The 15,855-nt window shown below is 44.9% G+C and overlaps 1 protein-coding gene across 21 annotated transcripts in view; it reads left to right on the top strand.

The window, feature by feature from the left end:
- Positions 1–15,855, top strand: part of MUC13 (mucin 13, cell surface associated) — a 772,367-nt gene that overhangs the window by 78,930 nt on the left and 677,582 nt on the right. For 16 of the 21 annotated variants that reach the window (XM_085647277.1, XM_085647282.1, XM_085647279.1 and 13 more), the window contains exon 2: positions 15,456–15,848. The exons of 3 other annotated variants lie outside the window; for them this stretch is intronic. In XM_085647277.1, coding sequence (XP_085503403.1) covers positions 15,456–15,848 — 393 coding nt within the window. The remainder of the gene's footprint in view (positions 1–15,455; positions 15,849–15,855) is intronic. 2 more of the 21 variants (XM_085647292.1, XM_085647294.1) reach the window with 1 other exon arrangement.

The following is a 15,855-nucleotide window of genomic DNA, read 5'->3' on the forward strand; positions in this document are numbered from 1 at the left end:
ACTCGTCATCACAGGATATGCCTCTGGAAGGTATAGGTCACTATCTGATCAAGATGGCCGAAGGAACAGGAGAGTCTTTATGAGCTCTTGGGGCCAGGATCACCATCATTGAAAATCCCTTGTTATGCCCCAGCCATACAGCCACCATTTGGACTCTCATCGGATCACAGTGGGCATCTACCTAAACTTGGAAGCCGGCGAGAACCTAAATGGGAGTCGAGCTGACATTTTACATGAAGCGGCATTGATCCTTTCATCGTGTCCCTGGTCTGCCCTTGATCCGATACAACTGGCTGGGAGTCAGATACCTGGATTCTCTGATTGTGCAATATCAAGCTTGGGCTGCTGGCAGGAAACTCTAATCACCCAGAAAACAAAAAAAGGGGCCACACGATTGCAGAAATAAAGGAAGTCGAAGTCTTCGTGAAGAACAACTTTATTGTTCAAACCAACACGGAGGCTCCAACAGCGGAGCCGGCAGAACATGTGGTGCGTTGCGTGGTCAGCTGTCAACTGTCAAAACAAATGGCAGCTGATCACGTCAAGGCACGAACGTCACAACTGATACGGCGTATCAGTTGGGACAATTAGCAAGGGTGACTACGGTGTCCACGCAGGGACAAAGGTAAAACACAACACATCCCCTTCCCTAAGGGAAGAAGAGATTCATTCACACACAAAGTCTTTAAGTCTAGCTGGAGGACCCAGGAGTCTGCCTGTTCTGCTTGTGATGGCTAGTGGTGCACTGTCCAGACTTGGTGTCTTGGGTAACTTTCGTCTGACCACGTCTTCCATGGGTCTAGGCACCAAAATTGGATTAGGTGGACTCGACACTGCTGGGTCTGCACTAGTCATCCCTTCCGTGGGCACCTCACTCTCTGAGTCGTAGTCTATGGTTCGCCTGCACCCATAAGGGTTAACTGGTTCAAAGCAGGGATAGTCTGATTCGATAGGTGTTTCATTAGTATGTTTGACTGCAGATAATTTCGAAAAATGCCACACCCTTCCGTCACTCAGAAGTGCTGAGTTGCAATACACTTTCTGGACTTGGTACGGCGGGGTATACCTCTCTTGCCCTTTGGCGATGTGTCCACTTTTCTTTACCTTTACATAGTCCCCTTCTTTGAGTTCTACAGCTTTACTACCATGGGTTTTGTCATAGTATGCCTTCGCCCTAGCTTGTGACTTGGCAAGTTTATTTAGCACCAACTTAGCTGACCAGTCAACCTTTCTCTCCGCAGTGATCCAGCCCACATTGTCCTTCGACAATGGCGTCCTTCCTCGCATCAGTTCAAATGGACTGTGTCCTGTGGACTCGCACGGGGTGATCCTGTACGCCCATACAGTCTTCATAGTTTCATTTTCCCATGGCAATCCATTGCTCTTGGCTATTTGTATTATGCCCTTGATGACTCTATTGAAACGTTCTACTGCACCGTTCCCCGCCGGGTGGTACACTGACGTGGTCTTGTGGCAGATGTTGTGCCTTTTCACGTATTCTTGGAATACATCTGACGTGAATTGTGTTCCGTTGTCACTCACAACCACCTTAGGTAAACCTTCGCGGCAGAAGATGCTGTCCATGAATTTCACAATGTTCACTGCTTCAGGATTTTGAGTGAACAGCACTTCTGGCCACTTGGAGAAATGATCAATCATGACAACGACATACCATTTTTCAAGTTCCTCAGTGATGGGACCCATTACATCTATGCCTATCCTCTCCCAAGGCATGTTTGGGCACGTAAGAGGATGGAGAGGTGGTCTAAATGTGACTTGCGTCTTGTCTGCCGACATGCAGAGCGCACACTCTCTAACTGCTCGTTCAACCTCCAATCCGACACCAGGCCACCAGTACAGGTTTTTTACTCTCTCTTTGGTCTTGCTGATGCCTAGATGGCCCTCATGACATGCATCAAGTAGTTTGCTCCTAAGACTGGAAGGAGGAATGAACTTCCCTCCCCTGAGAAGGAATCCATCTTCAAGTGACAGCTCGTTTTTAACCTCCCAGTAAGCTTGTAGTTGGTCATTGAGTTCTCTTTTGTTGCACCAGCCGTCTTTCACGAATGACATTACCTGTCTAACATTTCCATCTTTTTCTTGTTCTTTGAACCATTCGTCTCTGGATATGTTACCAATCTGCTCCAGGACAGCAGCTATGGCATTCCCCTCCACATCTGTGGGTGTCTCAAGATTTTGGTGCACTACTGGCATTCTACTGAGAAAGTCAGCGACCACATTTTTTACTCCAGGCACGTATTCAATCTCATAAATATAATCAAATAACCGGACAGATAGCCTAGCTAGACGTGGTGAGGCAGTGTACAAACCTTTAGTGGTGAAGACCTTTGTCAACGGCTTATGATCCGTACATAAGGTAACCTTGCGGCCCCACACAAAATGTCTAAAGTGTTCCAAAGCCCACACACACGCTAACGCTTCACGTTCAATTACTGAAAAAGTTTCTTCAGAGGGTGTGAGGGAGCGTGATGCAAAGGCTATGGTGTACTCTGTCCCATTAATGTCTTTTTGCGAGAGCACCGCCCCCAAACCTTTGTTGCTTGCGTCTGTCGTTACGAAGCTTTTCAGGTTCGTGTCAAATCCCTTGAGGGGCAGAGCTGCACACATTTCGTCTTTAATGTTCTTAAAGCTACAGTCACAGTCCTCTGACCATATGAATTTGTTCTTCAACTTGAGCAATTGCCTTAAATCATATGTCTTGTGGGAAAAGTTTCTAACAAATCTAGAATAGAATTCCACCATCCCAAGGAACGATCTCAGTTCATCCTTGTTGGTTGGTACTGGTGCATTTTGTATAGCGTCCATGAGTTCTTTCTTGGGGCTTATGCCATCACCTGTTATGCGATGGCCTAGGTAGTTAACGGAGTTGCATCCAAATTTGCATTTGTTGTACTCGGCAGTCAACCCTTTTTGTTTTAAAACATCTAGCACCTGTCTCACTTTCATATTATGTTCCTCTTTCGTCTTTCCCATGACTAAAATGTCGTCTTGGAAGATCAAAATGTCACTAATGCCATCAAACAAATTGTGCATTAAACGTTGGAACATTGCCGCTGCAGAGGCCAACCCAAACGGTACTCGCGTGAACCTATAGCAACCAAATGGCGTGATAAATGTCGTTAGTCTTTTGCTCTCTTTGTGGAGTGGCACTTGGTGGTAGGCTGACTTTAGGTCAATTGTAGAAAACCACCGTACCCCCTTGGTGGTTGCGAGCATCTCATTTATTTTAGGTAATGGGTACTGTTCAATCACAATGTTCTTGTTGAGATCACGTAAGTCGACACACAACCTCAATTTGCCATTTGGTCGTTTAGCAACAACTAAAGGTGCGACCCATTCAGACGCCTCCACTCTCTCTATTATCCCTTCATCCAGCAGTTTCTGTAATTGCTCCTTGACTTCTCCCTTGATGGCGAAAGGTATGTTTCGTACCTTGTGTACAGTTGGAATGGTGACTGGTTTCAGTCTGATCTTGTGCTGATAACCCTTTAGTGCACCGATCTCTTTGCTGAAAACCTGTGGATACTCGCGACATAAGCTTTCACTTGAACCTTCCAGCTCAGTCACCACCAGTACAGGGTCAAGTCTTCTTGGATCCAGTATGATGCCTAGCTCACCCTGGTCCATCCAACCTAGAACCGATGGCCCTACTTTTGACACATAGAGCTTGCTTTGCGCTTCCCTTCCTTTGTAGGCAAACAAAAGATCTCGGAAACCGCACACTTCAATGGGTTCACCCGTGAATGACTTTATCTTTATGTCAGGTTTGTGTAGTTTGTCACCCAATTTGTCTTTAAACTTTTCTATCCACACTTTCTCATTTACGATGGTGTAGGGTGACCCTGAATCCGCCACAATACTTATGTTTACTCCTCCTATAGTCATTTCACACATGGGTTTTTTTGTCTTTGTAGCGCTCACATATGTACTGTCACCCCTCCTTCCTTCCTCAATGTTAAGTACGAACATGTTCATATCTACTTCTTCCTGCCCACCTTGTACGCTCTCATCATCTCCAGCCACTAGCTTCACCTGTTTGGTTCTGCGTCTGTTGCATGCTTTGGCAAAGTGACCTTTCAGTCCGCAATTGGTACATTTCACCTCTCGAGCTGGGCACTTAGGGTCGTTCGCCAGGTGATATGTGCTTCCACATCTGTAACAACGCCCCCAGACTTTAGTTTCCTGCTTTTGGCCAACGAATTTTTGACTGCTTCTGCCCCAATTTTGTTTAGAAGTAGTTTTATGGTCCGTCACTTTGCTTACACTTTCACTGGGTTTCTTATCTTTTTCATCACTGAGGATCGCTTTTGCACAGCGTCCTGTAAGCTCGGCCTTGCGAGCAATATCAATTATATTTTGCAAAGGATACTCGCCTTTAGCCCACAAATTGTCTTGGATGTTTTCATTGGACCCTTGCATTACGATCTGGTCGCGTATAAACTCATCATGCAGTGCTCCGAAGCGACAGTTAATGGCAAGATTTTTCAACACAGACACGTAATCATCTATTGATTCCTCCTTGCCCTGTTTTCTATGAAAAAATTTGTAGCGGTCAACCCCTACACACACCGTGGGCTTATAGTATGTGTTTAAATCGTCTATGGCATTGAGAAAAACATCGCCTTCATTCTCCGCTCTTATCTTTTTATTTATGGAGTTGTAAACCTTAATTCCCCCTGCTCCTAGACTATGCATTAGCATCTTGTATTTTCTTTCTGGCTTTACGTCATCATCCTCCTCCAGGGTTGATATGTAATTCAAGAAATACTCCCTCCACTCTTCCCACTTAAGCGTGGGTTCACCGCCCCCACGTAAGAATGTCTCTGGTGGAGAAAGATTCCAAATGCAGCCAGAGGCCATGTTGCGGCTGCAGGTACTGAAGGAGGAAGGTTGAATACTAGGTAGTCAGAGGATAGGTATAGGTGCTTTATAATAATGTTTGTGGCTACTGTTTCATTCAAGTATGCTCAAGGTTATTACGGTTAATGGTATAAACTCATAAGGTGTGTTATTGCTTGGACGCTAGAAGGAAGTACCTGGATAAGGCTTAAGGTGAGGAGGCAATATAATGGTCGCAGGGTACCATGCAGTCTTTGTGTTTCAGTTAGGATCGGCAAAGACACCGCTAATGCGCAGGCTGAAGAGCTGAATACTGCTTGAAAAGTCAGAAAAGCTTAAAAACACACGAGCGCCGGTAAGCTTCCACAGTTGTAGTCGCTCTAAAAGTCAATAATGCACAAGAATTCAAGAGCGCTAGCAGGATTTTACCTTTTCTCAGCAAGTTCTGCACTCCGATTTCAAATTTTCCATCAAAGCTCCAAACACGCGCCGGAGGATGTGCTCGGGTGTTTACACTTTGAACGAAGGAAAAAAAATCAATTTCAAAATGGCCGTCACGTTGCGTGCATAAGCTAGACTGCTGACTCTAGTTTCCGTTGTCCTGGGAACGTCATGACGTAGTAACGCCGCACATGCGCACAGTTCTCAATGATGATGCGCTGCTCAGCTGTTGACAGTTGGAAACGAACGTTGGTGAATGACAGTTAAAGTCGTTGGAACTGACAATCACTCCTGAGGCGCAACAGCTGTGAAATGGTTCCAGTACACAAGAAATAGCCAAACCTTCACACGGTCGTGACAACCAGCTCACCTCACACTTGCCGAAGCATGGAATGCGTGAAGCTCGTCACAGTTCAAGCTCCCACCTCAGATGCGGAGAGTTGACAGTCACTGTAGTCACTTTCATTAGGTTCTCATTTAATGGAAATTTAACAAGTTCCACGCTGACATGTAGATTAATTATGCACCGAACATTGTTCTTTAAAGTTATATACTCCAGGGCACTTCTGAAAGAAGACGTACCAAAAGTCTCATAAAGGTGTTCCTTCCGTGGGTTCCCGTGTTGGCACTCGTCGCCAATTTGTAGAAATAAAGGAAGTCGAAGTCTTCGTGAAGAACAACTTTATTGTTCAAACCAACACGGAGGCTCCAACAGCGGAGCCGGCAGAACATGTGGTGCGTTGCGTGGTCAGCTGTCAACTGTCAAAACAAACGGCAGCTGATCACGTCAAGGCACGAACGTCACAACTGATACGGCGTATCAGTTGGGACAATTAGCAAGGGTGACTACGGTGTCCACGCAGGGACAAAGGTAAAACACAACAACGATATACCCATACAGGCCGGTAGCTGAGTTTCTGATACGCCACCAGGAGGACCACCACGGCCCTAGAGGGATGGGAGCATCCTTCTCAGTCAGAGCTGGCTGTCAAGCTCTCTCTTCCCGGAGTTTAGGAGGAAAGGGCTAGAAGGTAAACAGAACCGATTGTTGTTATAAATCCAGCTGCAGGCCTCTGTGTTCGGCGAGATGATTGCTACAATTGTGCTAGTTACGGTCCCTGCTGCATAGACCCTGGGACTGTATTAGTGGTGCTGACCCATTCATGATCCAATCTCACCAGGGCCACCATTCACTACCTGGAGCATCAGCGCAGGTGGCCGGGAGGCGTGGCAACTGCGGCGTGAGCAGATTCGGGCTGGGCCTCGTTCAGTTTAGCCTGCAGTTCCGTCGCCCCATGACAGAGAGCAAAGAGGTGCAAATCTGCCCGAGAAGGTCCCCTACAGAGGCGACAAGGAAACACAGTGGCCGGTAAGTCGGCTGCACATGATATATCCTGCACAGCGCACACATCTTTTTTTGCCCTGATCACCTTCACAGGCCCTGTGGCCCTGGGGAGTACAAGGGTTGCCCTGAAGAGTCCCTATCTAGACGGGGTCGACCAAGACTTCACCTACAGGCCACCTCCACAAGGAGCAGCCATCTTGGCTGCTCCATTGAAATCAACACCACAAAGCAACAGAAACAAAAAGAGGCCCACCTGATACAGCGAGTGGCAGACATCTTGGATTGGTCTGAGACTTGCATCAGCTACAAATAAATAGTACATAAAGGCTCCTCTGAAAAATCACGTTCACCCTCCCCTTCACTCAAAAAGCAGCATCCCATAGATGGTCAGATCCATCGGAATTCTAATGAGGAATATGGAGATTCTCCTGGAATCCCCAAACAGCAGCCATCTTGGACTGGTCTGTCACCAGTCCTGGCACACCACTTGCAATCTAAACTCTAACTATGTGATCCCACTTATGTAGACATCCCAAGACCCATTGCAAGAAGGGAACAGCTCTTTTAAACTGATATGGCTGAGCTTCAATATAGGCTCACATCCTTCCCTGCAGTATCCCTGATGAAAATGAGGCCTCTTTCCACAGACACTAGCGATAGTCCTGGAGATCCTAGAGAGACCCCTGTGTAACCAAGTAGATGACAAGAACTCATGTCAGAAATTGTGTGCTATCAACAAACTCCTCACACCCCTACAACTCAACAACTTGAAACCCCATGGTCCGAACTCTTTCTCCATGACTTACCCCCAACCTCTCAGCTAAGGCTACCAAAATCTTCAACCATAATCTGCTCAAAGTACACCCAGAATCAATCATAGCAGACTTATATGACAACACAGTCAAAGGACAAGAAAAAACTGATTTAATTTTCTACATAACCGAGATGAAATGGAGAACTAACCAAGCAAACCACCTACGAATAAAGATTACCATCAACATCCCGTATGGCCAAAAACTGCTGATCTCGAACTCCAACTATCTACAGGAATGGGAATGCCCTGATCCAAGCCCATGACATCAACCTGTGGTCATTTGATTACATATTCCCTTTGCTACGCAACTCCATCTCCTATTCCTCTAATATTTCTACCACACCAACCCAATCCCGGGACCCAATGCAAGGAGAATGGCACACGAGATACACCAGAAGCTCACACTCCATCTCTACTACTAACATACATCCTGCCCTCACTACATGCGCCTCTGTTTCTATGACACCTATCTCCCATTCCTACATCCCAATACACCACTTTCTCATAACAGACCGATCAGCAGCCCCAACATATCAGCTGGAGTGGCGCCTAACACCAACACCAGTACCAGTCCTAGACATAAACCCAACATCTCATGAACAACTCTCCTCCCAAGAAACCCCTCCCTAACTCCCAACCTTCAGACTTCCATACCAGACAGGATCCCAACCAAAAAACACCTGCCTCAGAGAACCCAAACCCGAACCCTCACCCTAACCACATCTAAGAAAGGTCAAGGGTCCACTTTGAATCCATATCCTTCAACCCTCCTCTCTGGGGAAGAAACACAGGACAACGTTACTCTCTCCCATTGCCATGCAACCCCCAAGTCCTGAATAACATGAAAATGTCAACCCACTCATTCACAACCACACCCTCTCTCCATTGAACATCTCCACGATCGATCTAACTGAACATCTACCTCAGATGGAGAGACAAGTCGAGTCACTCTCTCCAATAAGCCTTAGTTCCATGAATATTTTAACTGAATGTCTAATTCACATGGAAAGACAACTCAACATAGTCAAGCATGAATTCAACAACATCCTCCTTAACCTCAAAACCTACTCTGAACACGCTTAACACTCACGCCACCCCTACCCCAACTGCACCAGACAACCCCTACGGCTGCCTGAAACAAAACCGAACAACTGGCATGCAACCCCTCTCAACAATCAATCTCACAAACAGTAAAGAAAGAGCCCCAAAATGTCCCTGAACGAGGTGACAGAGCTAGCAAAAACTTACCACCTTATGCCAACTCAGAACCACTCCACCTTCAACATCCAGTTGATCACTGGAATCGGCAGAGACTTCAACCCTTCTAAAGCCACCAGGCCACCCTCACAGTTCGTTGGAATACCTATGGCACTCCCTCCCAGAAGCATACTAGCAGAAGTAATGCAAAATGCATGCTCATAAACTGTAGGTCAGCAACCAAGCATGCAACAGAGCTGGCTGAAGCTATCCTGTACCAAGACATTGACATTGCATTCATCACAAAGATATGGCTGAATGAATCCTCCTATCCAATCCTGGACCACTTAGTTCCTCTTGGTTTCTCCATCATTAAGGAGGACAGGGAGATCCGACATCATAGTGGTACAATCTACAAGAACAGCTCACCTATGGCAGAAACAAATTCCCTCTCTCATCCCGCATTTGAATACCTCAGCACCTCCATTACGCAAAGAGACAATAAACACACAAATTATCACTTCCTCTACCACCCACCAGGAAACACTCTTGCCTTTGTTGAACACCTGTCAGACCTAATAACTCACTGCTCCCTCTCTAAAATATACCAGGTGGCTTCAACCTTCACTGGAACAATAAGAAGGACATACTAATCCTCCAATCCCTAAACAAGCTCTTACTCAGTCAAGATCTCACCCAACACTGCAAGCGGAAAATCCACAACAGAGGCTCAACCCTTTATGCAATTATAGCAATAAGCATAGACATCAGACTTCCAGTCAACTGGTATTATCACCACATTATTCTGCTCCACACCAAACAAGTGGAAGCACCTCCAAAACGACCGCAGAAAACTCTCCAATGGTCGGGAATCTCAAACTGATCCCATTAACTGACCTGAAAGAAAAAGTTTCATCTCTACTCCCCCACCTTACTGATAATCTCTCGACAGATGAGCTCACACCTCTATACAACTCATTGATGAAAACTGCCCTGAACCAGATAGCTCCCTTGAAACTAAAAAGGGTCAGACACATTCCTTCAAGATTCTGGTTCAACAAGGACCTCATCTTTATACGGTGGCAAGTAAGAGCTGCTGAAAGAATCTGGGAGATAGCCCTTCCACATCCCACCTCTACCAGCTCAAAAGATAATGCAGAAAATACAAAACTAACAAGCAAAAAGAAAAAACACCTTCTTCCACAATGCAATGCTAGACAATGCCAAAAAACACCCCAAAGATCTTTGTTTACATCATCAAACAATAAACCAACCAAAAACGCCCCCACTGTCTCTAAAGAACGCTGTGACAACTTTGCCAAATTCTTTGATGACAAAATCACAAAGATTGAACTCTACCTCAACCCACACACGAGGACGTCAACCAAAAATACTCCATCCATAACTGAGGTTAATATAACCCCAGCACACTCTGGTCCCCAAATCAGAGTCCTTTATTCCAGGGAACACCAAACCCAACCGCTGCCCAAGGTCCCCGGCAGCACCCAAAAACTGCAAGACATTCCACCCACTCACTGAAGAAGATATCTTCATGGTGATCGCAAGTTCTAAACCCTCCTCACATTTTGCAGACCCGCTCCCAGCCTCCCTGGCTAAAAGCCTCAACCACACCTTATCCACACAATGGACCAAGATAATAAATAGCTCACTGAGTAACAGGATACCTGACGACCTCAAACAGAGTCAAATAAGAACCCTACTGAAAAAAAAAACAGTGACAACCCAGAAGGATTTCAAGAATTTCAGGCTGGTTTCAAACCTTCCCTTCCAGACAGAAATTCTCAAGAAATGTGTTCTTTCCCAACTCAACCAACACATTGAAACCAATAACCTTCTCAATTCGCACCAGCCAGGTTTCAGAAAAGGTTGCAGCACAGAAACAGCAATACTGAATATAGCTGATGACATACATAAATCCATAGACACAAACAGATGCAGCTTGCTCATCCTCCTAGACCTATCAGTGACCTTTGATACGGAGGATAATAAGCTACTAATGGACTCCCTTCAACAACAAATTAAAGCAGATGGCATAGTTTTACAATGGTGCACCTCATTTCTACATAACCCATTTAATAAAAATAAACAATGTGAAGTCCAATACTTCAGCCATCACCTGAGTTGTCCCCCAAGGCTCAATCCTCTCACCAACACTCTTCATCATTTACATGGAGCCCCTCACCACAATACATAGACAAGAAAACACTGCATACTACCTTTATGTGGATGACACCCAGCTGTACTTGGATATGTCCTTTTTGAATGACATTTGCCGGCTAATGCCAGGCTCATAAAAGTTCAAAACTGTCTGTTGCACCACCCCTTCAAACTCAACCAAGAAAAGACGGAAACTCTTGTTTTGTCCAACCACAACGAATAACCATACATCCAAGAATGGGTAAATAGCCTGGATGCTCTAAACTGCAAGCTGACCGCCAAAACTCTAGGGATCACTTTGGACTTAAACTTGAGCATTAGCACACACATAGGAGCATATTTACAAGGTGATATTGCCACCAGAATCTCCCTTTAGGGAGGTTCTGGTGGCGATATGCCCTTCTCCATATTTACAAAGCGGTGTTAAGGTACTTTTTGTGGCTTAACACCACCTGGTAAATAAGGCCCCTTTAACACGCATCACTTAGCGTCAAAGGGGCGTGCAGTACGTGTTGCTGTGGGCGTTTCAACTCAGCACACATTGCTTTTCACGCTGCCCCAGATTTACAAGGAGATGTAAATCTGAGGCAGCTCCAAAAACTAACACCATGCAAGAGCAGGTGTTAGAATGGTGAAACGAGTAGAAATTCTTTCATTTCCCCTTGTTTTTGCTTTAAGAGCAAAAAAACATTAATGATTGTTTATGTGCAAGAAGGTCCCATGCCCAGAGTGCTATCTTAGCAAATGCCGGTTCTGTCTACAACCACCTGAACAAATTAAACACTGCACTAGACTCTGGACCGATCACTGGGCAGCTGCTTAAGGGATCTCTAAAATTTGGATGAATAAATTGCAACACAACTTAAAAGTATTATTGACTGGAAATTCAATATAATAGTGTCTAATATTGTTACAACTATCAACCTAGACTTATCCTATTAGATCAATTCCTATGGGCTAAAGGGGTATTGCCCACCTCTAGGTTTTGACAGTTTATACTATTACCAGAGCCATTTCAGGAAAGTGCAGCCCCCGAAATTTTAACCCGCTCTTTCAAACTTTAACACTCCCTCTATGGACTCTGCCCATGCTCTGCTTGTGTACCTGTCCTGTCGACTGTTCCACTGAGGTCTATCCCACAACAGGTAGGTACAGTCAGCACAGTGCTGACAGATAGGGGGATAATGTCTTTGCATGCACCTCGTCTGTGGACTCATCAGCCATCAAAGTGCATTAAAAGTATGGGAACTGTGATGCTGTGCACAATGGGGGTGGGTGAGTAAGTGTGGGGGGGGGTCAAAGGCATGGCAAAAAAAGAAACATTCTGTGATTTTTTTTTTTGGTCTTTTACCTTCAAGTAACTGTATATAAAATATTTATATTAAATGTAGAATATATGCAAGTTAAGTTAATCAGTGGGAAATACACTTTCGCACATTATGAAACCTCATTAGTAGATGCACTGCGGAGGTCTTTGTTTGTAACCAGAGAGCCACAGAATCGAATCCTGGTTGGAGGAGTAGAGAATAGTTAGGGGTGTAACACAGGCCCATGCAGCCTCTGTGGCTCAGCGGCAGGGCCGTTTCTACCATTAGGCAAGACTAGGCAGCCGCCTAGGGCGGCAAAAGGGGGAGGGCGGCAAAAAACAGGAGTTTTTTTTATATCTAATGCATTAATTCTTCTAGCCTGGATGACAGGGGGAGAGAGTGATGGTAGTAAAAGGGAGGGGGCGGCATTTTTCAATTCTTGCCTAGGGCGGCAAAACACCTAGAAACGGCCCTGCTCAGCGGCCTGTGTTATGCCCCTTTAAAAAGCACTCTTAAAAGCTCGCCTGGTAACTCCCTTCCAATGCCACTCAAAAAGTATAAATCTGTCATCAGGAATCGTCGTGATTCCATTAATTAAAGCCAATACCTGCTTAAGCTCCCTTTACATTTGAAGATTGTTCAGTTGTGCACATTTATATTTCTTTCATTTAAGCAGGCTCCCTGGCAAGAAGGCTTGTTTAGCTGTCTTCCCTTTCCTCGGTTTTACAGCACAGGAGACTGCCAGCCGTCCATTTCAGCTGAAGCATTTCAGCTCTCGGAATTAACCGTCCCAGAACGGTTATCTTTTCATAGAAAGTAGGGTAACTGTTTTCCTTAAATCAAAAAAAGTATGGGCATGTGGTGTCCCACATAACCGCCTCCTTCGAGTACTCATAGTCATGTGCCAACATGTGTCGATCTGCCTTTAAAACCCATAAAATGTGCCTGGCAAAGCAGCATTCGCCTCATATTTCCTCAAAGGCAGTGCTTTAAATGGGCCGGTACTCACCGGTACTGAGTACCGGCACTTCTTAGATTTATCAATCGGAGTACCGGCACTTCTCTACTGCCGAGGAGAGTACCGGTACTCATGAAACGCTGGCGGCCTTTTTTTGATAGCTAAGGTACTTCTATAGACCTGCGCCGAGCCCAGTGAACAATTCAGCGTGGGCTCATTTGCATACCATCTGGGTGTTCACAGACATCGAGGCAGCCCAGTGATTAGCTTAATTAAGAATGCCATGGGAGGTAACCAGGTTCAAATGGCTTTAAAGCGTACCCGATTCTTTTGTTAAGTGTCTGCTTATGTTTGCTTGCCTGTGATTGTTGAGAAAAACGAGAGAAATGGGGGGGATGGAGACAATAGAGACACTCTTGGAAGTTATAGTAGCGGAAATGTGTGGAATGTGTTGTGGGTGCATGTCTGCTTGTTTCTTTCTGTGTCACTCGAGAACAGCAAAAATGTATGTTGCATATTTTACAAAACAACAAAAAGTTGAAGTATCGCCGCGTTTGGCTTTCGTGTTTTTTGTTATAAGTAAACAAACCTGCTTTGTTCATTGAAAGACATTTCCCATGTCTGTGCTGCAAGTAGTATCGAAGTGAATAAGTATTGGCATGTCTTGCCCTAAGCCCCGCCCCCAAGCCCCGCCCACTCGCCACATTTAAATGAGTGCCTGCACTATTTTGCCCCCATTTAAAGCACTGCTCAATGGTGCATTTAAGAAGTAATGCTCAATTACATGTATAAATGCATTTATGTCCTAATTCATTTTCCTCGTTTTTTTCTAGCTAGAGGCCCTTTCAAAAGATAATTTAAAAAGGACATTTCCCGAAAATGAAAAATTATTAAAATATTTCACCCATTCTGTGTCTATGGTGAAATACGCTGCTACATAAACGCCCCTGTGCTTTTCAAGGAACACCTTCCCATTAAGTATAACAAATATTTTTTTAAGCAGAATAATACATATACTTCAAAGATTGTTGGAAAAAATGTTGCATTCTTTAAATACTCGCCATATTGTTCCTTATTTAAAAGAATCTGGAGGGTGAGTGGTAGAGAGAAGTAAGCATGAGAGCTTTGTCTTCAGGGTCCTGCTTGGTTGCTTGGTAGACGCTTTCAGAGATATAGACTAGGTATGCATGGATGTAAATGTATCCTTTGTGGAAGTTCTAAAATGATACCTTAGATGCGGCCCTCTGTACCAATTGTGGGCATCGGTGATTTATGGGACTCTAAAAATGATATCATTAAGTATATTCACCACACAGTAAAGATGATTGACGCCGCAGGGGGGTCCTATTTTCCCTTCAATCGCCGTCATTATGTGTCTAGGACTTTTGGGTTGAAAATACCTCTCCCCACCCCCATAAACTACTGCTACCATCTGTGATACTAGATTACCGGTACCACCAGGTGATACAATGCGTTGGTCACCATTAGACGCCAACGTAATGGGGAATAACAAGCGGATATTAATACAGCTCACAGGTTTCCATGTGTGAACTCCTAATTTATAGATGGTATGATATCTGAGGACAAAGTACTTCACGAAGTTCTTATGATGTTGATTTAATTTTAACAACCGAATAAAGAACTATTGATTGATTGATACTTCACGAATGACCTGCACGATTGGTTTCTTGTAGAAAAGCGGAATTACCGCACCTAGAACACCGGTTGCGGTAATACTGCATCACTTGTAATCCCCAATGCGGCTAATAATGCCCGTGAAAGGCCAGATGGCGAATTATGGTACGATTGCAATGAGGGCTATAGTCTTTTCATTAGAGCCCGTTTCTCTTTCGTGTTAGACAGATCAGAAAGCTCATTGAAGTTGTCCTGTAGATTGTAAAACGCTACTTAGCGCAGCATCATACAATACAAGGCGCTAGAAATCTGCAATCATTCATTAACCTTTTCTGTGTTTTGCAAACGGCCACGGAAAAATCCAACAGACTGTTAACCTTCACGAGGCACACGCATATCATAAATGTACTTTCTTGTGTTAAATCAGGAGGTGACTATTCTTCTAAATTGATGAGCTTCTGCCGGCAAAATTTCAAAAACCGTAACAGTCTTTAAGAGCAAACGTGCACTTAATTTAACATAGAAATTATTCGGTATGACAATAAGGGAAACTTATTTTAGACAAAGTGGGCCCATAAAAAAGAACAATATTCTTACAACAAAGTGACATTGTGTGGCTGGGCTGACGCGTGTATCAAAATAATGTTGGCTCTCAGATTGACTGCGACATTCTGAATTATTCTTTCTGTTCTTAATTATACATCTATGACCCCAATGCAGGCACTTTCGCACAGTCACCGAATATAACCTCAACGGCTCCCCCCACTCTGACGACTACACCAGATGCAGCCACAACCATCACCTCCGATGCAACGAGTACAGGGAAGTCTCCAACCACCACCACTGAGACATCTACTATCACCACTACTCCAACAACGAAACAAAACCCTACAGGTACAACTCCCAGTCCTCCAACAACCACAGAACAGGGCACAACCTCAGCCACCAGTGTGGCGGGCGGACTAAGTGATACAACCCAACCTAATAGTCCCACTTCGGCGCCCAATGACACAAGTGCAACCACAACCGATGGCACCACTTCCACAGCTGCTGTAAACTCTGAAGCTACGTCGACTAAAACTACTTCCACATCACCAGAAACAACTAGCATAGGTAATGT

The sequence above is a fragment of the Triturus cristatus genome, chromosome 3_2 (genome assembly GCF_964204655.1).
Source record: "Triturus cristatus chromosome 3_2, aTriCri1.1, whole genome shotgun sequence".
NCBI lineage: Eukaryota > Metazoa > Chordata > Amphibia > Caudata > Salamandridae > Triturus > Triturus cristatus.